The following is a 16,649-nucleotide window of genomic DNA, read 5'->3' on the forward strand; positions in this document are numbered from 1 at the left end:
AAGGATGCCCCGGGAGGAGGGTGGGGAGGGGAGAAGAAGAGCCGACGGGGGCGCGGGGCCCTGCCCTCAAAGACCGCGAGGCACCGAGGGAGGGAGAGAGACAACCGGCGGGCCCCTCAGCGCCTCCGCCCGGTCCTCCCCGCTCCCTCATTGGGGCTCTCCCGGTTCTCGCGAGAGCTCAGCCGCCCGCAAGAAAGGAAAGCGGCGCAGGCTCTCGCGAGGTTTGGGCCAGCCGTGAGGGGCGGCGCGCGTGCGTCAGTGCCCGCCTCTCCTCCTCCTCCTCCTCCCCCTCCCTCTGTCTCGGGTTAAAGGATGGAGGGGGATAGCGGCTCGACGAGCGAGACTTCAGGGCGCAGGTCTCGCGAGAGCTGGGAAGCTGTCGGCCTTGGGAACGCAGAGCGGTCCATCAAGGAAAGTTCATTACTCTTCCTTGCGCCGCTAGGGGCAGACCGAGCCTACGTGCGTCAAGGTAAAAACTAAGAGGCGGCCCTGTCCTTCGTGAGCATGCGCTGTCTTCTCGGCCTCGTGCGATGCATTTTCCCCTGAAGGGGCGGAACTTTGTTAACCCTCTGAGGGTCGGACGGAAGGATTTGGAAGCCGTACCAGAAGGAAAACAACTTTGGTCCTGAAGAAGGCATGGCAGGAGCGGGGAGTGATTTAAAGGCCTCCTTGCTGAAGCACCGGCGCACCACCTTCGAACGGGTGGAAAAATTCATTTCGCAGGATTATTTTGTGGATTGTAACCTTCGGGGCAGGTGGGCTAGGGTTGGTCCGTTCGCTAAATCCTTCCCCTGCATTTTCCCCAGTTCAGGTAATCCTCGACTTACGACCACAATGGAACCCCAAATTTTCTGTTGCTAAGTGAGACATTTGTTACGTGAGTTTTGCCCCATTTTACGACTTCTCTTGCCACAGCTGTTAAGTGAATCACTGCAGTTGTGAAGTTAATAATACGGCTTCCCCATTGACTTTGCTTGTCAGAAGATTGCAAAAGGGGATCACGTTATCCCAAGACATTGCAACCGTCGTAAATATGAGTCAGTTGCCAAGCATTCGAATTTTGATTATGTGACCATGCGGATACTGCAATGGTCGTAAGTGTGAAAAATGCTCACAAGTCACTTTTTTTCAGTGCCATTGTAGCTTTGAACAGTCACTAAATGAACTGTTGTAAGTCGAGGATTACCTGTACTGTTCCCAAAAGGCTGTGATTGTTCTGTTGCAAAGAAAGGGGGAGGAAAATGGTGCAATTTTAAAGGTTTATGTAACGGCCAATCCAGGACTGAAGGCTTTACATTTTACAATTAAGAAGCACAGAAGCTCCAATGTGGTTGCCAAATGTTGAGTTTTCTTCTGTGGCTGACTTTTGTTTATTCTCAATTAAGGGCGATGTTATCTCTTGGGCCGCAGAAGAGGTGGCTTTGAACCGTGTGGCTAGAATCGCCTGCACTGAATTTGAAGGAAGATGTTGGCTGGGAGCAATTTTTATTTGCTTGAGTTCCTTTGGAAGCAGTTTTAATAGCAGCAATTTAATTGGTAGTTTTAATTAGTTGCTGCCTATGGAAAGCACTACTTGAAGATTTTTGTTGTTCAGGCATCATGTAAACAGTGTTTTTCAAACTTGGCAAATTTAAGGTGTACCGTAATAGCACTTTCTCTTGCTCTACAGTGGTGTTTTTCAACCTCACTAACATTGAGATATGTAGACATCAGCTGCTAAAATTCCCCATGCTGGCTGGGGAATTCTGGGAGTTGAAGTTCACATATCTTAAAGATTCCAAGTTTGAAAAACACTCATTTAATCTACTGCTTATTGATCATTCTCACAGGACAGAAAGCTGAAAGAGATGGAAGGAAAGAGAGAAAAATCCTTAAATGCTTTTAAAAGCAACTGATCAAACATGTTTGTACGCTTAAACACCAATTGTGATCCTAGGAATTTGCATTGTATGCTAATCAATGGTTAATTTTAACCGTTGATTACTTTAACTCACTTGTTGGAATTCATAACCCTAACCTTTGCCCAACCTATCCAGAAACTAGTCAACCCCATTTTAATTAAGCTATAGAAGTTTCCCCTCTAGCTATGGTAGTGGATTATAAATGTTGGAGCTCAATTCGCCTTAACACCATTTGTTTTGGAAAAGTTGCTTTTGTGGAACTTTATTTAATGAATCTGGTCCTAATAAGGCAGGTGTGGATTTAAATCGTGTAGAAGAACTGGAAGACCATGAGAAGTTTATCAGGGAGGAATATGCTGTCTTCAGTCTCTGAGAATGCATTATTCTTTTGTCTTTTAACAGGCTGTTTGGTGACAGATGTGCATTGGCATCTCTGTCTTACTTTAAAACTTCTAAACGAATTCCATACAGTGAAGCTATTGGGGAAGAATTCAGCCCTATTAAAGTTGGAGATAGCTTTGGACAGACGTAAGTATTTCCTTATTCAGAGCTGAATTTCCCATCTCATTTCCTAAGGGAACAAAATGAAGGGTTTGTACTTTAGCTTAGAACCACTTTAGCCTAGTGGCTAAGGCTTCAGGCTAGAAAGTAGGAGATCATGAGTTCAAGTCCCTCATTAGCCATGAAAGCCAACTGAATGAATTTTGGACCAGTTACTCTCTCAGTCCAATCCATCTCACAGGGCTGTTGCTGCTGGGAAAATAGGTGGAAGTTATTTCTAAAAATAATGCCGGCTGGAGAATTCTGAGAATTGAAGTTCAGACATGTTCAGGTTGCCAATGTTTAAAGGGTATAACCATTGCACTTTTTAGTTAATGGAATCTGTGGCATCCTGACAGTTTTAGTGTCACTTTTCTAAGGTGGCACACCTGCTGGTTTAAAGTAGAACTCAGCATTCCCAAGAAATGGACTGGAAAGGAAGTGCATCTTCTTTGGGAAAGCGACGGAGAAGGAATGGTTTGGAGGGATGCCCAGCCCGTTCAGGTAAGTGGCTGTCATGAAATTATCACCAGCTGGATCCTCTTTGGGATTCTTTTGCTCTCCACATAAAAAAAAAATCGCCCCCATGATAAAAAGGCAAGTGCACAGTAAATAAAACTGCCTCAAATGCTATTCATTGGGGGAAATGCTGGAGAGAAATAAAATGTTTACAAAAGAATGTAATGGACGTAATAATTCAAGGACTACCTATATTGACAATGCAGTCTTCCTTTTCACCTGTCCAACTATATATTATTTGCCATTATCAGAGTTTGACTCGAGAAGGTGAGAAGACCAGTTATATGCTGACTGACAGTCTAAAGGAGACCGACCCTCATGGGTGAGTCAGTATTTTGCAGTATTGTTATGGAAATAATACTTCCCTGCTCTAGCAATTCAATAGAAATGAAGCTTGCCGGTATTTTGACATAAATCTTCGTATAGAAATATGCTTAAAAGTATTTGAACTGTTTAATCATCTCGGGATAGCCATCCTATCCCCGAAATGCCAGGTGCTGAAAATGCACATCGCCTGCAATGCATAATCAGCTGACATAAAACTGGAACAATGTAAGTTGCCAAAATTCCAGTGGAAAGAAAAATCATTTGCCAGAGGGATGAACAGGTGATTTAGGGTGGGAAATTTTGGCAGTGTTAGGGTAATCACTGGGAACCTAATCCAGGCCCATGGATTTTTCAAAACAGAAAAGTAATAGGCTCCTTTTTCCCTTCTGCAGCTTTACCCTCTATCTGGAGGTTGCCTGCAATGGTCTCTTCGGAGCTGGGAAGGGCAACATGATTGCACCCCCGGATCTGGACAAAACGTTCTCCTTGAATAGAGCAGAGCTAGTGGTTTACAACCAGGATGTCCATGAGCTTCTGGTGGACTTTGAAATCCTCTTGGACATGGCCAAGGTGAAATGTCTCGTTTTTGCCATTTTAATGGACTGAGAGTTGGGGGAGGGGGCTTATGATCTTATTTCTGCTTTTTAATTTTTGATCCCCAGATATTTTTGGGTTCCAATTTGAAGCAGGTTTTGGTGGCGAGCTTGATTTGACTGGTCAGCGTAAAATGTATCTTTCTTTTCCCGCTTAGCTCCTCGGAGAGGAAAACCAGCGGAGCTTCCAAGCGCTTTACGTAGCGAACCAGATGGTGAACCTGTGTGATGTCGACAACCCTGCAACCTTCCCGGCCGTTCATGAGCTGGCCCGCTCTGTTTTCTGCCAGAAGAACGGAGAGAGCCAGCATATCATCCATGCAATGGGCCATTGCCACATTGATACTGGTAGGAACGGTGCGCGCGGAATATATTCCAGTCTAGGAAAGATCTGCCAGGCCTTCTAATACAATTAGGCAAAGGAGTGAAGGATGATATGCAAGTAATCCTCAACTTGCAACCGTTTTATTTAGTGACCTTTTGAAGTAAAAAAAGTGACTTAACAACCGTTCCTCACACTTAGGCCATCACAGCATCCCCACGATCACGTAATCAGAATTGGGCCGCTTGGCAACCAGCATCATGGACTCAGGTTATCACCATTTGTGACCTTCCCAAGCTGGCTTCTGACAAGCAAAGTTAAGGGGGGGGAGAAAGGGAGTCAGATTTGCTTAATGGTCACAGGATTTGTTTAACCGCAGGGATTTGCTTAACAAACACGGCAAAAAAAAATCATAAAACTGGCCACGATTCGCTTAATGGCCGCCTCGCTTAGCAACCAAAATTCTGGCCTCGGTTGTGGTTGTATTTAGCTTTAAAAAATACCCCATGCATTGCATAGATTCGGTGAAAGAAATTTGGGGTACATAGCCCTAGCGTTGTGTTGCTTACCCCCAGAAATTGTGGGTGCTCCATCACTGGAGATTTTTAAGAAGAGATTTTTAAGAGATTTTTCACTTGTCTGAAATGATATAGGTTCTCCTGCTTAAGCAGGGGGCTGGACTAGAAGATCTCCGAAGTCCCTTCCAGCTTCTATTCTATTCTATTCTATTCCATTCCATTCCATTCCATTCTGTAATTATATTCTATTCTTATTCTATTCTTATTCTATTCCTATTCTGTAATTCTATTCTGTAATTCTATTCTATTCTATTCTATTCTCAATTTCTCACTATACAGTATCAGCATATGTTCCAAGGACATTATAGTGCCATCAGTCACAACTTGCGTTGCAAATAGTGAGGAAATCACATAAGAATTCCAACAAATACTTTTAAAAAAAAAAATATCAATCTCATATATAGGCATTGTAAAGCTTTTAGCTTGATTCCTAATCATGATTTCCGGGCATTGGACAATCTTACACTATGCTCAAAAATTAAAATCTTAATAAATAAACCATCTTCTATCCAGCTGAAAAATCTTTATTACGGTTATAGACAATGCTCTAAGCACCCTGTAAGAACAAAGCAAATGTATTTGTGAACTGCTTGCTTGCAATTGTGACCTTAGCTTGGCTGTGGCCTTATGAAGAGACGGTCCGTAAATGTGCCCGCAGCTGGGTAACTGTCATACGCCTGATGGAGAAGAACCCGGACTTCACATTTGTCTGTTCACAGGTAATTGATATGTAAGTGCCCAGTTTTTAAATGTGTTCATGTGTGTAAACCATAATGTGGTTTCTTTGATTTTGGAATTGGATATGAATCCTATTATTGGGGTTTTGGCTTAGTCCGTGTATGAACCCAAACAGTTGTGGCTTATTCAGTGAAACACTTAACCAGGTTTTAAATCCCTATAATCATCTTATTTGTTTGCTTAGATCAAGGGTCTTCAAACTTGGCCAATTTAAAACTTGTGGACTTCAACTCCCAGAATTCCTCAGCCAGCATGTCTGGTTGAGGAATTCTGGGAGTTGAAGTCCACAAGTCTTAAAGTTGCCAAGTTTGGAGACCCCTAGTTTAGATCAATGAGAAACCCTATAAACTAGCCACTGTGTCCAGATCTTAATACTGCAAATTTTTGGTGTGTAAACTGCAGCTAGGGTGAAAAGACACATTTTTAGGACATTTATATTGCTTTTTTGTCTACAGGCCCAGCAGTTTGAATGGGTGAAGTCCTATTACCCTGGTTTGTATGCTACAATTCAAGAATTCGCCAAAAGAGGACGCTTCATACCAGTTGGGGGAACCTGGGTGGAAATGGTAAGGCTGCATTATAGGTGGTCCTTGCTTACTGGCCACTCATTCAGTGAAGGCTTGAAATATGACTGCTGAAGAAAGGGACACATGAAATTCTGGCCATCACCGTCATAGTCCCATGAACACAATTTGGACCTGCCTACTTTTATGACCATCCCTCCCTGCTGCCCCCAGCTGACGTTTGACCTTTGTCCTTGTCTTCATCTGGATGGAGCGTGGGAGGTCAGGTATGGGAAGAAAGTGGGTTCTGCAAAAAGTAGAACAGTGATATTGCTCACCCTTGTGATACTCAAGATCTCAAGAACCTTGAATGGTAGATTCAGACTAATGCTAGTTGGTAGCAACATTGGGTGGAAGGCAGTTGGTGAACTGAGGTTGGCTACTGGTGGGGGGATTCGGTTCTTGGTGGGGAGCGATGGCTTTTTTACAATCTGTGAACTTCACCACCCCCCCATGGTGACTCAGGAATTCTGGGAGTTGAAATCCACAGATCGTAAAAGGGCCGTAGTTCCCCATCCCTGGTGTAGAAACACAGGTGTTTTATTCCCTCCCAGGATGGAAACCTTCCAAGTGGAGAATCCATGGTTCGCCAGTTCCTGCAGGGACAGCGTTTCTTCCAGCGGGAATTTGGGAAGCTGTGCTTAGAGGTGCGTATCTCTCTTCCTCTTTTCTACCTTCCGTGTGTTTCCCTAATGCTCTTCAGTTCTGGAAGGATGGCATTTTTGTAGCCTCAAATCCTAAATCAGAACCAGGGTTGCCTGTTGAATTAAAATGTGGCTAGCAGCAGGGACCATAAAGAACTCCTGTGCCAGTCCAGTGAATTCTGCTCAACCTGCGCATAAATCCTGTAGCAACCAGTGAACTAAATTGCCAAACTGGAAACTGAGGAATATTTGAATTCACCCTATGCTCTTGGGTAGGGCAATCAAGGGATTACACTGTCCCATAACTATATAATTTTTTTGTTTAGACTCCTAGTGACTGCCTGGATAAGTTCCTGCAGTTTTCTTGGCAAGTTTTTTCAAAAGTGGTTTATCATTGCCTCCTTTCTAGGGCTGAAAGAGAGTTGGCCCAAAATCACCCAGCTGGCTTCATGCTTAAGGCAGGACTAGAACTCACTGCCTAGGGCCTTCCCTACTATCTCTCTCCCGTAATTATATAAGAAGCTAAACTGAACTTCATCATTCTGCACGGCCAACATTAATTTCCAGTGAATTGTGTTTTTTTCCCCTACAATCAGCATTTTTATTCTCAGCTTGTTCTACGTATTTAATGCCAGCTCTTCACAGACAGTGCCATATTTTTTTCTCCCCAAATCAGTTCTGGTTGCCTGATACATTTGGCTATTCAGCACAACTGCCACAAATAATGCGTGGCTGCGGGATATGTCGTTTCTTAACTCAGAAATTGAGTTGGAATCTGGTGAACACTTTCCCGGTAAGATTTATAGTTTAATTCAAATAAACCTGGACACAGGGACCCGCTGAGCAGTGGTTGGTCTCATCTTGATGTCAGTCTGAAATTTATTTCAGAAAAAAACCCCACTGAACTTGTTGGGGACTGGGGGGCTTATTGGCTACCTGCAATCTCTTGTAGCACAACAGCTTTTTCTGGGAAGGCATTGATGGATCCCGGGTTTTGGCTCACTTCCCTCCTGCCGATTCCTATGGATTGTCTGGTCGTGTGGAGGAGGTGAGTAAACCCAGCAAAAGTGATTCTCCATCTTCACAGCAGAAGAAACAAACCCAATAAATTACAGCTTCATTTCCTTTGGAGGTAGGAAGTGCCAAATAATGTGTGAATTTGACATCTGCCCTCCTCCTTGTGCTAGATGTTAAGAACGGTGAAGAATAACAAGGACAAGGGCCGTGTGAATCACAGTGTCGCTCTCTTTGGATTTGGAGATGGAGGAGGGGGCCCTACTCAGAAGATGCTGGACAGGCTGCTGAGAATGAAGGACACAGATGGTCTACCCAGGTTGGTTTCTCTTGGCTAAACAAACCAGAAGCAAAGGCAATAAAATAAAATAACATTCTGTACTTGGTTACTCATGCCTTACAGCAGGGGACTCTATACTTGGCAACTGTTAAGACTTGTGGACTTCAGCTCCCAGAAATCCTCACCCAGCATGGAGACCCCTGCCTTAGAGCACTGTTTCTCAACCTTAACCCATGCCCGGCTGGGGAATTCTGGGAGTCGAAGTCCATCTTAAAGTTGCCATGGTCGAGAAAATATTGCCTTAGAGAGCAATTTCCTTAAATGAACGCGAGACCAAGATTGTCTTGGTTGGGTGTTCCCTGCAATTGGTGATTTTCTTTCATGCAGGGTTCAAATGTCTGTCCCAGATCAGTTTTTCTCTGCCCTGGAGGAGGAGAAGGCTCAACTCTGTACTTGGGTTGGAGAACTGTTTTTGGAACTGCATAATGGCACCTACACAACTCATGGGCAGGTGAGACTGCACAAGGCATCATAGGAAGTTTATAGACATTTCTGTTAATGCTTCACTGCAGGCTCCAGGATTCCAAACGGCACATCTGGAATGTATCTATTAATATTATGATTCATCGCATAATTAGCCAGATGTTTAGACCGGATTTGGCATTTTTATGCACCTATCAAGTCCTTTCCAAAGACCTGGGATAGGCAGATGTTTATAATAATAATAATAAAGTTGGAAGGGACCTGGGAGGTCATCGAGTCCAACCCCCTGCTCAGGCAGGAGACCCTACACCATTTCAGACAAATGGCTGTCCAACCTCTTCTTAAAAACTTCCAGTGTTGGAGCATTCACCGCTTCTGGAGGCAGGTTGTTCCACTGGTTAATTGTTCTAATTGTCAGGAAGTTTCTCCTTAGTTCTAAGTTGCTTCTCTCCTTGATCGGTTTCCATCCGTTGCTTCTCGTCCTGCCTTCAGGCGCCTTGGAGAATAGCTTGACTCCCTCTTCTTTGGGGCAGCCCCTGAGATATTGGAAGACTGCTATCATGTCCCCCCTCGTCCTTCTCTTTGTTAAACTAGACCTACCCAATTCCAGCAACTGTTCCCTGTATGTTCTAGCCTCCAGTCCCCCAATCATCTTTGTTGCTCTTCTCTGTACTCTTTCCAGAGTCTTCTTTTGCAATTGACTGATGTGATTTTTGTCAATGCTGATGGCGTTCAAGGGGTGCTCCAATACCCCTTGAGTAATGAGTAATTGTAGTAATTTAGCAACTGCAATCTCAGTAGGATTTCTAATCTGTTTCCATTCCCTAATGCCTTGTTTTTCATTTTTATTTCTAAGTCGCTGGACATTTTGTATAAAATCCTATTATTTTCTCTCTGGATTCAGATTAAAAAGGGGAACAGGGAATGTGAGCGTTTACTCCATGATGTCGAGGTCCTGAGTAGTTTGGCTCTGGTGCAAAAAAGTTCTTTCCAGTATCCTTCTGTTCAGCTTCAGCACCTTTGGAGGTACGCAAATGCAAAATTTTGGTTTTTTGTAGAATGTAGAAGTTTGTGGAATTGGGACTAGTCCTTCTGATGGCCAATAAGAAATATGTATAAACCAAAAGGGGAAGAGAAACTGTCATGTTGACTTTCTGTAGATAAATTAGTGTTACACCAAATGTCCCTTCAGAACAATGCAAGCTAGAAACATACTTGTCAACCTTAACACGAGAATCTGACATTTTGGTGGAAAGAGAGAGATAGAACTAGAGGTGTAGAAACTTATTTTTTTAAAAAAAGGAAAACAAAAATGTACACAAAGAATGACTTTTGACTTTTTCCAAGATGTATAAGGCACTTACATTCAACTCTTAGTTCAACACCTTAAAACGAGCTTATCTCTCTCTTTCCTCTTCGTCTTTTTCTTGATTGTTAGTTTATGTTGATGTTTTTTAATCCGTATGTTCACAAAATTTAATAAAAGTATTATGAGAATCTCACCTTTCAGTTGGATCACCAGATCGAGGCTGGTGCAAATGACACACGTTAGAGCGAAATAATTGTGAGGCCGCTATTTTATGCCGAATAATTAGTCCAGCTACATAACACTCCTGATTACACCAAACTATGAGTAGGTCCAGATGCATCTTTCTAAGGTCTTCCATATTCTCTATGTGTGTGTGATCCCTTCTCCCACTCCTCTCTTTTTCGGCTGCAGGCTGCTGCTCTTGAACCAGTTCCATGATGTCTTACCGGGCAGTTGTATCCAGCTTGTAGTAGAGGATGCCATGAGGTACTACTCAGGTGAGAAGGAACCAACTTTGAAAATTGGTTTGGTTAGGCAGCTGCCAAAGCTCAGGGACCATAAATGGCCATTAGAGTCCTAAGGCTCTGCTGCTTGGCTTGGTTCATGAGAAGTAGACTATGTGACTCAAAATACCAGGTTCAGTCCTGATGTTCTGGTGATTCAGTGTCCATCCTGATGGACATCCATGGTTATCTGCCTCCATGGTTCTGCTCAGCGGAAGATAACTTTCTTCTTTTTGATAGAACCATTAAAACTAGATTGTGGTATCCTGAGAAACAGGGCAGAGGAAAGGTCACTATATAGTGGAAAACTAGAAGATCTGAGATTCTTCCTCCACTGTACAAGGACTAAATCTCCAAATGAGGGCTACGAAAGAGGCTTAGATTTATAACTCTGATTTAATCTCTTCTGCAGCACACTAGGCCTCAAGTTTCCCTTTCAAATATGCAGCATTCGGCATAGCTCATTCTGAATGTGGACAGTCCCTTGATGGAATCTTTTCTTTCTTCCTCTCCTTTAAGAAATCCGAAGTTCTGGAGCTCAACTTCTGAAAGACGCCACCCGTTCTTTGTGCGGAGAGCCGTTGGCCAACAGGGATAAGAGCAGCGATACCAACCTGGTTATCAACACTTTACCCTGGGAAAGAACTGAAGTCATTTCCAGAACTGGACCCCAAGGATCTGAGACTTTAGGTGGCAACATTGCTTCAGTTTTAGAGTGTTTGGGCCACCTTAAACAAATGCACTTTTCTTTAGATTGATTGGGAACTGATTGAAAAGATCTAATTCCTCTGTCTCCTTCTGTGTCTTTCCACACCAGCTTTGGTGACAGTTCCCAGCATGGGCTGCTGTGCTCTTCAAGAGTCATTATCTCCTCCACATCCTGTGACAGTCAATAAAGAGGTGGGCTTGTTGTAACCTTTTTTGAGGGTCTGTTGTAACTTTGAACGGTTGCTAAGTGAGGATTGAAATCGAAAGCGACAGGCAGAGAATGACTGTCTTTTGGGATGGTGGTAACACACTATAATGGTATGTGGGAAAGACCTTGGGAGATGGGTGTCAAAGCTGCCTAGGGAATGGTTAGATAAGAGACAGCACAGCCCACAGCTGCATAAGAGACGCAAAATGGCTCACAAAGGACCCTCCCTAGTTTCTTGGGTTGTCAAGGAGATGTTGGGAGAATTGTACTTTTGGATTTGCAACATTCTGTTAATGTAGTTTTAGAGAATAGTCAGATAAGAGAGGGCATGTCCCAGAGCTGCATAATGGGTGGAGAAAGAGGCTCAGAAGGGACTCTCCTTAGCTTCTCAGGCTGTAAAAGAGATGGTGGGAGATTTGCAAGATTCTGTTAATGCAGCTTTACAATAAAGCAGAAATAGCTCACCTGGTCATGTTTCCTGTCTGCTTGACCTGGGAAGGCTGACTCATAGGGAATCTTCCATTGTTTTTACCCCAGGCAGATGGTTCTGTTACGCTGGGAAATGGTATCATCCAAGCCTGCCTGGATCCTTTGGGACGGATGGTCTCCCTTTCCTTGCTCCACCCAGAAAGGTATTTCTTCATATAAGTACAGGGTCAGTATTACGTTCTGCAAAACAGGGCATTTCTCCCTCTTGACACCTCTGCGTTGGTCTTCTCGTTGCAGGGAGGCTGTTCCGGAAGGTTGCCAGGCCAACCAGTTTGTGATGTTTGATGACGTCCCTCTGTACTGGGATGCCTGGGATGTGATGGATTATCACCTGGAGACCAGGTAAGGAGCCTGAAGAAGCTTCGACTTACAGGGCTGGCAATCTGCAGTGGTTGGATCACTCGTGAATTAACTCCTAATAACAGAAAATCACTGGGGAAAAAATCCCACCCCCAAACTATCGAGAGGAAGAGGGAGGGGCGTGGCAGGGAAAGGTAACCCCACCTACTTCTAAGCTGGCCCCACCTACTTCTGTATACATTGGTTGGCTTTTGTCATGGGCATTCGCCCGATTTTCAGTTCTCCTGTGACCATTGGAACTTTGAATCTTGCATCAAGTACTATTTGGTGGGTCCTTCGTAACTTTGAACAGTCATTATGTAAGGACTATGATTTTGAGCCAGTAATGTCCTAGCCACTCTTTCTTCCAGGAAGCCCATCACCCATCTCCTAAAACCCCTGGAAATTTCTGTCCCCGGTGGCCTGCGGGGCAGCGTGACTTTCTCCCTGCAGCTCAGCAAGAGCAGCGTCCTAACCCAAGAAGTTATCCTGGACGCAGCGAGTCCTTACATCTCCTTCCGGACCCAGGTTTGCTTGTCTTCTTCTCTTTTCCCCAGAAATGTTCACCAGCTGGGTAAAATTCGACTTGTCTTTCTTCTCCTGATCTGCAGATCTCCCTTCCTTAGAGTCGCCAATTGGGGAGGCAGGGGGAAATATCTCCTATTTTTTTGTTAATTGCTTGGTTGCTTTCCAGGTTGACTGGAATGAAGCTCATAAGTTCCTCAAGGTGGAATTTCCAGCCAAGGTTCGGAGCCCAAATGCTACTTATGAGATCCAGTTTGGCCACCTGCAGAGACCGACGCATTGGAACACGTCCTGGGATTGGGCCCGGTTTGAGGTGAGGCTCTTCTTCTCCTAACTGGTATTCCCAGGATGGGAGTGATCCAAATTCTGCTTGGTGGGGTTTTTTTTGTTTGTTTGTTTTACGTACGACTCTTCAACGGCTCCATGGTGGCCCCCATCTTGAATGTTTGGACCACACCTCCATCTCACACACCAGGCTGAGCCTGAGGGAGGGAGGGAGGGGTCAAACGCGTCATCAGTCTCGAGTCCCTTCGTGTACACAAGAGTCCACAAGAGACCTAAATCCAGCCCACCTTGAATTCCGTTGACCCTTACTGTATCTCCCGCCAATTTCCCTTGACCGTTAGTAGTTCAGATTCTTGTAGCGAGCTAAACCTTGCAATAAATAAGCCTTTCTATTCATTTGAACTGCCTGGATTTCCAGATTTCCCCAGCGCTTGACAGATTTCCCACATGACTCAAGCCCGAATTAAGTTTGCGCCATGCTTCGTTGACCACCACCCCAGTTTTAATGAAAATGGACGGATCCTGCCCACCGGATAGGCACTCCGAAGTGTTCCAGAATCACATTTGCCCTGAAACCAACTTCAGTTTTTCTTTTGGCTTTTTTTAAGGTGTGGAGTCACAAATGGGCAGACCTGTCCGAGCACGGCTTCGGAGTTGCCTTGTTGAACGACTGCAAATATGGCTGCTCGGTCCACGGCAATGTGATGAGTCTCTCCCTGTGAGTTTTGGTGAATGGTAGGAATGCCTGGGTTACGGCAGAAATGATTTTGGGAATGACTTTGGCCTTGCCTGCTTTGGTTGGTGTTTTTTTTTGTTTGTTTGTTTTTTTTACTTTTGCCTTGTGTACCTGCCGACGGTTTGATATTTTGTAGGGTTATCGTGGGGCTTAGCAACTTCAAGTTGCGTTTAGCGCACTAGAAGGGCGGGATATAATTCCTATCAACGTTGGCTGCTTGGACTGTTAAGAACGAAAGCAAACGGTGTGAATGATTGGATAATACGAGTTTTGATTCCCATGAAGGTTACGGGCTCCAAAGTCCCCAGATGCTACTGCAGATATTGGACGTCACCAGTTTACCTATGCAGTGATGCCTCACCTGGGTAAGCAACACCTGAGAAGAATCTGATTGTGACAGACTGCTCTTTTTTTCCTCCTCCTCCTCCTCCTCCTCCTCCTCCTCCGTCCTCCCTCTGCTTCTTCGCCATCTTCTTCCTCTCTCTTCTGCTTCTATTTCTTCTCCCTCTTCCCTTCCTCCATCCTCTATTAATAATAATAATAATAATAATAATAATAATAATAATAATAATAATAATAAGGACTTTGGAGGTCATCTAGTCCAACCACCTGCTCAGGCAGGAAACCCTATACCATTTCAAACAAATGGCTGTCCAGTCTCTTCTTAAAAACATCCAGTGTTGGAGCATTTACCACTTCTGGAGGCAGGTTGTTCCACTGGTTAATTGTTCTCACTGTCAGAAAGTTTCTCCTTAGTTCTAGGTTGCTTCTCTCCTTGATTAATTTCCACCTGTTGCTTCTTGTCTTGCCTTCAGGTGCTTTGGAGAATAGCTTGACTGCCTCTTCTTTGGGGCAGCCGGTGAGATACTGGAAGGCTGCTATCATGTCCCCCCTCGTCCTTCTCTTCGTTAAACTAGACATACCCAATTCCAGCAACTGTTCCCTGTATGTTCTAGCCTCCAGTCCCCTAATCATCTTTGTTGCTCTTCTCTGTACTCTTTCCAGAGTCTCAACATTTTTTCTTTTTTTCTTTATTCTCCTTCCTTCCTCCCTCCCTCCCTCCCTTCCTGTCGCCTTTCCTTTCCTTTCCTTTCCTTTCCTTTCCTTCTTTCTTCCCTCCCTCCCTCCCTCCCTCCCTTCCATTGTTATTTAGTTAGTTTCTGCAAACTGATTGTTGATTTTGTCTTTCATAAATCGTACCATTAGCACAGATGTTGGGCCAGTGGGAAGACACCAGGAAAACTAGAAGGGAAACTATACCTCCAAACCGATGGGGGTCGACTTTAAATAATACTCCTGACTGTTACAGTTTTGTCACCCACAGATTCTTTCCAAGATGCCGAGGTAATCCGGCGGGCCTACAACTTGAACTTTCCTCTTCATGGAACAGAGGGCTCTCCTCCTGGGCCGGGTCCAGTCTGGAGTGCCTTTTCTGTCCTGTCTCCAGCTATTGTTCTGGAAACAGTAAAGCAGGTAAAGAGCCAAAGGAAAATCCAGTCATTAAACTCANCATTTCTCCCCTCTTGCTTTTTCAATCCAAACAATGGAGGAAGGTCCCCTTCTGAGACATTTGCAAGCCCCCCTCCCCATTCCTTCTGGAGTTCAGCTGCTGCTGTTCTGACACATAGTCTAGTCCAGCGATGGCGAACCTTTTAGAGACCGAGTGCCCAAACTGCAACCCAAAACCCACTTATGCATGGTCGGGTGCCGGGTCGGTGTGGCCAATTGGCTGGGCGTGGCCCATTGGGTGGGCGTGGCTCCGGTAGTAACAGCAGACTGGGTGGGACTAAAAAGTTCAATCAATCAATTCCAACTTTGCAAGATCTTTTTTTTCCCGCGAGAAGTTGAAATTGACTGATTGAACCTTTTTTTTTTTTTTTGCACATGGCGGCGGAGGCCTAAAGCGAAAAGGTTTTATAAAACCCAGCTGAAGGCCTAGGACTGGGGTGACGGCATGCATGCCCATAGAGAGGGCTCTGAGTGCCATCTCTGGCACCCGTGTCATAGGTTCGCCACCACTGTTCTAGTCTGTGGCTCTTCCTCCTGTCTCCCAAGTTCATTCCCACACACGATTAACATTTATCACAAAACTAATGGGACTTAGTGAGCTTTATGTTCAATGTGGAAGCCAGCTTAGCTGAGTTGTGGCTTGCCAGTCTTTTCTTCCCCTGCTTTCGATGAACATTTGGGTGAATTTTGGGTTCTCTGTGTAGATTCTCTGAGTTTCAACTCGTCGGGCACCACCTTTCTCTGTCCCTTGCGGCATCTTACAAGAGCAGGACAGGAGGAAGGAAAGAACAGGGTTGAGCTGACCAGGGGAACTTTCTTGGGATCTTTTTCCCCAGGCTGAGGACAGGCCAGACACCTTGGTCATCCGACTTTACGAGTCCCACGGCAGCACAGTTGACACCTGGCTCCAAATGGGCTTCCCGGTCCATGAGGCAGTTGTGTAAGTGGAAAGGGTGTGTCTCAGTGGCCAGCTTTTTCCCAAAGACTCATCTCTGACAGCATCACTATCTTTTTGCAGGTGTGACCTCCTTGAAAGACCTGATCCTAACATCTCCTTGGTTCTGGAAGAGCATCGACTGAAGCTTTCCTTTAGGCCCTTCCAAATACTCTCTATCCTGCTGGTCTTGAAAGGACAGAGCAAGGCTTGAGGCACTGACTGCTCTCCTAAGGACTCGTCAGCTGGACCTTCTGTTCTCTGCCTAACAGGGCAAAGAGCCCCAGGGGTGGGCTACAGATAGCCCTCCATTTATGATCACAGTTGAGACCGGAACTTCCATCATTAAGTGATGCTGTAACTGAGTCACTTAAATTTTACGTTTTTTTTCCTTCCATGGTTGTTAAACGAATCATGTGGTTGTTAATCAAATCACACGGCCATTAAGCGAATCTAGCTCTCCCCCCCCCATTGATTTAGCTTCTTGGAAGATCAAGAAATATGCCCCCTCAAAATATAATAATAATTAAAAAGCAATTGTTGAATGAATGAGTACAGTTCGGGATCATGGCTTCAGCAATGTCAGAATCCAATTATATTTC

The 16,649-nt window shown here is 44.7% G+C and overlaps 1 protein-coding gene across 1 annotated transcript; it reads left to right on the plus strand.

Annotated features, from left to right (window-relative positions):
• Positions 1-592: 592 nt before the first annotated feature.
• Positions 593-16,441, plus strand: MAN2C1 (mannosidase alpha class 2C member 1). Its single transcript, XM_015830283.1, has 26 exons — positions 593-755; positions 2,304-2,429; positions 2,822-2,945; positions 3,212-3,282; positions 3,680-3,857; positions 4,039-4,228; positions 5,393-5,499; positions 5,974-6,084; positions 6,636-6,728; positions 7,402-7,518; positions 7,678-7,773; positions 7,913-8,058; positions 8,407-8,530; positions 9,407-9,528; positions 10,223-10,308; positions 10,834-11,004; positions 11,132-11,214; positions 11,768-11,862; positions 11,957-12,061; positions 12,430-12,586; positions 12,753-12,896; positions 13,477-13,586; positions 13,890-13,969; positions 14,929-15,077; positions 15,950-16,053; positions 16,132-16,441. The coding sequence occupies exons 1-26, from the start codon at positions 637-639 to the stop codon at positions 16,259-16,261; spliced, it is 3,138 nt and encodes a 1,045-aa protein (XP_015685769.1). The 5' UTR covers positions 593-636; the 3' UTR covers positions 16,262-16,441.
• The last annotated feature ends 208 nt before the right edge of the window (positions 16,442-16,649 follow it).

The sequence above is a fragment of the Protobothrops mucrosquamatus genome, unplaced genomic scaffold (assembly GCF_001527695.2).
Source record: "Protobothrops mucrosquamatus isolate PMUCROS unplaced genomic scaffold, P.Mucros_1.0 scaffold_242, whole genome shotgun sequence".
NCBI classification, from domain to species: Eukaryota; Metazoa; Chordata; class Lepidosauria; order Squamata; family Viperidae; genus Protobothrops; species Protobothrops mucrosquamatus.